The sequence below is a fragment of the Medicago sativa genome, chromosome 8 (genome assembly GCF_051527215.1).
Source record: "Medicago sativa cultivar Bolivia chromosome 8, Bolivia_mono, whole genome shotgun sequence".
In the NCBI taxonomy this organism is placed as follows: domain Eukaryota; kingdom Viridiplantae; phylum Streptophyta; class Magnoliopsida; order Fabales; family Fabaceae; genus Medicago; species Medicago sativa.
The window spans coordinates 40,741,039-40,747,606 of record NC_140756.1 but is presented as its reverse complement, the minus strand read 5'-3'; the positions used below and the strand labels follow the sequence as shown (position 1 = coordinate 40,747,606).

General features: G+C 33.3%; 1 protein-coding gene across 1 annotated transcript; it reads right to left on the bottom strand.

The window, feature by feature from the left end:
- Positions 1-381: 381 nt before the first annotated feature.
- On the bottom strand, positions 382-2,822 carry LOC146899098 (cold-responsive protein kinase 1-like). The gene is made up of 6 exons (XM_085735013.1): positions 2,256-2,822; positions 2,013-2,125; positions 1,710-1,926; positions 1,401-1,611; positions 1,171-1,282; positions 382-800 (listed from the first exon to the last, which is right to left on the bottom strand). Exons 1-6 carry the CDS (start codon positions 2,323-2,325, stop codon positions 561-563), a joined length of 963 nt encoding a protein of 320 aa, XP_085591139.1. The 5' UTR covers positions 2,326-2,822; the 3' UTR covers positions 382-560.
- Between the last annotated feature and the right edge of the window lie 3,746 nt (positions 2,823-6,568).

Sequence of the window (6,568 nt, the reverse complement as noted above, 5' to 3'; positions counted from 1 at the left end):
GGTGGAGACTTTTCTTGGACAGACTCCCAACCAAATCGGCACTTATGCATCGAGGAATTCTTGATGATTCACAAAGCGCTACTTGCGTATTCTGGTCACAACATGTAGAATCAAACTCTCATTTATTCTTAAAAATTACTATTGAATTGTAACCATTGTCGAAATATTTACAAGATAATAGATTTCACAAAACTTCCTATTTCATCGTACCCAATAAAATTTAACGCAAAATCGTGGAGTAGTCAACAAATTTACATGAAATAAGACGGATTAGGATCTTCGACTGTGGTGTCTACTGTGCTATTCTCTGCTATGAGATTAATCCAACACCAATAAACAAATAGGTAAAATTAAAATACAACGGCAATCAAAAGAGAGAAATGAATGGACCAAGGGAACAGAACTTAAAATTTCAAAAGTTTAAAAACTAAAACCCTTAACAAGGTTGATTTAGTGATTCTAATCATCAACATATTCCCACTCACTATCATGATTCTAGTCATAAAAAATTTCTGCGTAATTATTGTCAAAGAAAAATTATTGCTGCATGTTTGCTTCAGCTACTCTATGCTGTGATGCCGTCCCATACGTACTGGTTTTGTTATCTTACTTTCGTCGATATCGATTTCTCCGGTGAGCATCTTGATCACAGAAGACATGGTTGGCCGAAGCTTAGGATCAATCTGAATGCAAAGCAAGGCAATCTTCAGATATTTACAAGCCTCCTCGGCACACAACTCCTTGTTTAGTGATATGTCTACCAACTCCACCAATTTCTTTTGCTTATAATGCTCCCATGTCTGTAATAAGAACATAAGTTACGATACGAGCTATGGTCTAAAAATACAATAATGCTATGATTCAAGATTAATACTAAGAATTGTGTTTTCGTATCTCAATTCATTGGTTCAAAATGAAAGTGAAATTAGTCGGGTCGTGTTTTCAAGATATAATGCAGAAGTGCATGTGTAATTTTATTTTAGTGCCTATTTGATTCACTGGAAGCATACTTCGTTATCTACAGCATATGAATGCTTTAACATGTCAAACAATTTTATATATCATTTTGAAATTTAAAATATTACAAGTTCTAACACACACTTTTGTATGTTCAATATGATCATCAGAGGGTAAAAAAGAAGATAAAGACACTTGTAAGGACACACATACTTGCTCTACAATAGATTGGATATATCTCCCACCAACTATCTCCACAAGAAGGATCCCATAACTGTAAACATCTGATTCACGTGTCATGATAACCTCTGGTGCTTCTACAGACCTAAAATAAAGCACACATTGTTGAATTCTTGATATACATAATTGGTGAAAAATGCTTTCCTCATCCTCGTATACGAAGCAACAAGGAAATCAATGAATGAATAAATGGAAACACTTACGCGGTGATGATAACACGAGTCACGGATACAAGTTTTGCTAGACCAACGTCTGAAATTTTAGGTGTAAGGTCTTTGTCAAGGAGAATATTGGTACCGGTTAGTTCCCCGTGAACAATATGTGGTTGTACTTCCTCATGGAGAAACGCAAGCCCACGTGCGATGCCAATACATATCCTACATCGTGTTTGCCAATCAAAGTAGATATTTCCACCTGCAATGTGTGGTTGAGCGTCATGAAATGTATTCTGATGAAATATAATGTCCATTATCTCCGAGAAAACTTTACCAAAAAAATTGTAATGCATTTACCTAGAAGGGTATGTGCAAGGCTACTGTTGTTATCAATGTAACTGTAGACCAAAATCTGGTGATCACCTTCAACACAACAACCATATAATTCAACTACATTTGGATGTTGTGTGTAGGAGATTGTATTAATCTCGGTCAAGAATTCACCCATTTCCATTTCACCGAATTCATTTGAAAGAAATTTTATAGCAGCCAACTTCCCACCTTTCAGCACTCCCTGATCATCAACGAAAATATCATAAGGTTTCATTGCTAAATAAGTAATGATGAAAACAAATACATAAAAGTTGCTGGGCTTGTTACCTTATAGACACGACCAAAAGCACCATGGTTGATTTCATTATCCGGGCTGAAATTGTTAGTGGCTTTTTTGAGTTCTTTGTAAGTGTAAACATTTATCCGAATGCCTGAAAGTCCTGTTAACAATTATGTTCAATTTAAAATCAATTCAATAATGCTTTATAAACAGGTATTTGTTAACTCGTGAATTAATTATATCATAATCCAAGAATATTAGTAAAAATTAATGAAATGTAGAGAACATACCTTCAAGAATTTCAGGATTACGTGTTACCGAAGATGATTTCTTAGCAAATAAGAAAGAAAACGAAGACATTGCAGTATAAAGAGTAGAAAAAATTAGGATTAGAAGAAGTGAGATATGAGAGAGTGATATGGAATATTGTATGTTGGATGCTATTTGAATTGTGAGAAGAACAATTAATGTATGATATTATATATAAGCTTACTCAAATGATCAAGGAAAGATCAAGGAAATTCACATACACCTTCGTGACATGTACTTGTTGGAGTAAACTCATTCACATAGTCAATTGTTTGATATTATCATCAACAACAGACATGTATTTCACGGTCAACGGCATCGCGACATCTCTTCTGTTCTCTTCAACCTCTCTAGATAATTTTATTGAGTATTTCCCATCAATTGCCTTTTTCATATGCTACAAACTTTTCTTTTGACCACGACCTGCATGCATTTTGGTGAAAAGATCACTTTCACTTGTTTTGTTGCTCAAGAAAGCATTCTAGAAACCCATGTTAGGTTTGCCATTTTCTAACACTTTCTTTTTCTACAAAAGAAACCAGTGTTTGTTAGAATTTGTGAATAATGCTACAAAAGCAACATAAATAATGCCCGTGTATTGTTGACTATGGAGTGGGCTAGAAGCATAGTTAAGGAGGCTAGGAAAGCATTATACATGATAATAAGAGGCTGATGAATAACATAAGTCAAAAAACATTGTAAAAATCAACTTTTTCCCGTCAAAACAAAAACTATGGTGTAAAAGTTTCATATTCTAAAATAGAATATTCAAGAGCCTTATAATTTACTTAAAGATTTATTAAAAATGGCTTTGTATAAGTTTGTACTATTAAGAGTTGGTGACTGAAATGAACTTGAACTATTAAGATTTAATGTATTAGTATTAGTATTATGAGAACTCTTAAAAGAGGGTCCTAAATACACTTGGATGATAAAATATTGCGGAAAAATTTAATATGTTAGGACATGAGTTCAAGGTCACAATTCTCCATTTCTCTACACTTATTTTGTGTGACTTTCATCGTTAAACTATTTGAAACTGCTATATAAAATGAGAAAAAAATTGATAGAATAACTATCTTAATCTTAATATATATAAATGTTAGACAGTCTGACCTAACCCTAATCCCGCTCTTTTTGGCGGGTCTGAATAATTTTTATGAAAAAAAAAGGTTTTTCAAGGATTCGAACCGGTAAATGAAAAAAAAAAGTTTTTCAAGAATTCGAACCGGGTACCATTAGGTTTTTCAAGGATTCGAACCGGGTACCATTTGGCTACACACTTTACAACTCTCACCACTAAGTCACTTTCCTTCTCAAGGATTCGAACCGGATACCACTTGGCTACACACTTCATTTGGCTACACACTTTACAACTCTCACCACTAAGTCACTTTCAAGGATTTCAAGGATTCGAACCATTCGAACCGGGTACCATTTGGCTACACTTTACAACTCTCACCACTAAGTCACTTCCTTTTTGATTGAAATATAGTTGCTTCCAAAATTGATATACCACAGTACTAAAACATTTTTTTAAAGACGCAAACGCCCTAGCGGTTCCTTTTCTGATAACAATTTCTTTTCATTTTTAATGGTTCCTTTATTGATGTCAGTATTTATTATTATTATTATTATTATTGTTGTTGTTGTTGTTGTTGTTGTTGTTGTTGTTGTTGTTTTATGTCGTTTACCACATAAAAGTTCCTTTTCATATTTCTTCTTATTTCAGTTACCACATAAAAGTTCATTTTCCTTTTCATTTTTATAGAATTAACGGCCCTTGCGGTTAGGATCAGTTTCTTGGTGTATGCTTACTACGTGTTACGATATTAAAGTTGCATTTTTAAAATTGTTGATAATTTGACTGATTTCGATGATAATTTTGTCAGCCTCTTTGTTTCTCATATATTATTACTTGAAGTTATTTATTCTGACTTTTTATTTGCAAAAATCACTACACTAGATTATAACATTACTTTGATTTCTCCCTCTGACTTTTCAAAAATGTTTACTATTTTCAATTTGTTTATTTTAGTTGTTCTTTTAACATGAATGTAATCGAACATGAAGATTGAGAAAAAAGAAATTCAAGAACACAACCTGGTAATATTATTTGGTAAGAAAATAAATTTAATAATTTAAATTAGTGTAATTTTTGCATTTTTTGTTGTTGCTTTTTGCAGTCGTTTCATAGGATAGTATTGAATGTACAATCAATATAATATTTAGGTTTAAATGTGCAATTGGTCCCTGCACTTTCAACAGATTTTGACATTGGTCCCTGCACTTTTTTTTGTTTGGCATTGGTCCCTGCACTTTGTAAAAATATTGGCATTGGTCCCTGTACTTTTTTTTGTTTGGCATTGGTCCCTGCACTTTGTAAAAATATTGGTATTGGTCCCTGCACTTTGGAAAAATATTGGTATTGGTCCCAATCATTTCATGCCACGTGGCACCAATACCAATATTTTTTCAAAGTGCAGGGACCAATACCAATATTTTTACAAAGTGCAGGGACCAATGCCAAACAAAAAAAAGTACAGGGACCAATGCCAATATTTTTACAAATTGCAGGGACCAATGCCAAACAAAAAAAAGTGCAGGGACCAATGCCAAAATCTGTTAAAAGTGCAGGGACCAATTACACATTTAAACCATAATATTTATATACAAAACCCGTGCATCGCACGGGTTAGAGTCTAATTAAAATTAAATTTACTAAATATCTAACTTCAACGGTAGCAAAAACTAGATTGCTTAGATTTTTTCAGTCAAACAAAATTGCTTAGATTTACTATATTATTTATTAAGAGTGAAATGTTAGAATTAATTATAAAATTTCGATAAATTTTTTCATTTGTACCATCTTCCTCATTTTCACATTTTCTCTTATTCAATCAATTCATTGCGATAAGATATTTACTCTCGTACGTTTTCATGAAAACCATGTTTCCTAACAAAAGCCTCAAATGATGTTTCACTATGCAACAATTTATGCATGAAAATCTCAACTGGGTTTGGAGCTTGCTAGTCCGATGAGAGCTTTCAATAGTAAAAGCACTTCTGTGTTGGTAATATATTCCATTTTTGATTCTTAAAAAAAAAAAATAGTAAAAGCACTTCTAAAGATAATAAAGGCACTTCTGAGACGACAACAAATTCGTCCACTGTTCCTTCATTGCTCAATGATGTTAGAGGCTAAATTTTAAAGTGTTAAATTAATTAGAAGGAAAAAAAATCATTTGATAGTGTTTAAGTTTGATTAATTGATGTATATTTGCTTGCTATTAAGAATTGAAGGAGGAGATTGATGAAGTTGTTGTTTTTCATTAGAACCTCGTGTGACCCCTCAAATTTACTTTTCTTTTTTCATTTTTTAATTCAGCAATTTAACATGTGGGCAATTTTTTTTTTTTAAATTCAATAAATTTACTCGATCTAAATTGATCAAAATGACGAATATTGTAAATGGGTAATTCATAGGGGACTAAATTTGTCATTTTTTTTAAATAAGAGGTCAAAATCGCAACATTTAAAAAGTTAGGGAAGTAGTAAATTAGTAATATTAGTATTTAATTTAGATCGAGTCTGCATTGCATTTAGGAAGTAGTAAAGTGAAGTAACCGCATTGGAGTTAGCACCAACCTAAAAAAATCAAAATTAAGCACAACCTTATCTTTGTTAGAAAATTTTCTCGAACTTGTGATTATTGTGTGAATTAGGTAACCATGGAAGCAACCAAACACGCACAAGTAATGGCAATAAGAGAGGAAACAAAAGAACATGAATGAGAGTACTTAATAGCACTATTCAAGAAGGTGAAGGTGACAACGTCCTTTGTGGAGAAACTAGAGAAGGAGTCGGGATACCTCGATTTTTAGAAGGAAGTAGATATCAAGCGGCAGGAGCTGTATAAATCAAAACCAACTGGAAAGGAAGAACATATCAACGCAATCGAAGTAGGGGAATACACTCGTCAGGCAGAAATTGAGCAGAAAAAGAAAGAAGTAGCTGAAGAGGAGATGGCTAAGCAGAGCCCTTGCTGCATCAAATCCTAGAAAGGTACCAAGTAAACATGCCAGTAGAGGAGATGGCTAAGCAGAGCCCTTGCTGCATCAAATTTCTGCCATAAATGCTAAAAACAACAGCAAACTCATCTGAGGAGGACTTTGTATCATTTACTGAAGAATTTTGCATCAACTTCGAGGTACCGGTGGCACTCAAGTTCGATGGTGAAGCATGTTTATACATTACCTGTGTACATTGAGGAGACATACACCAGATATGACTT

Excerpts from the sequence above, each read along its gene's own strand:
- LOC146899098 (XM_085735013.1), bottom strand. The coding sequence starts at position 2,325 with ATGTCTTCGTTTTCTTTCTTATTTGCTAAGAAATCATCTTCGGTAACA. Across the intron at positions 2,126-2,255 it reads TAATCCTGAAATTCTTGAAG|GACTTTCAGGCATTCGGATA; the intron begins GTATGTTCTCTA and ends AATTGTTAACAG. Across the intron at positions 1,612-1,709 it reads CCTTGCACATACCCTTCTAG|GTGGAAATATCTACTTTGAT; the intron begins GTAAATGCATTA and ends CACACATTGCAG.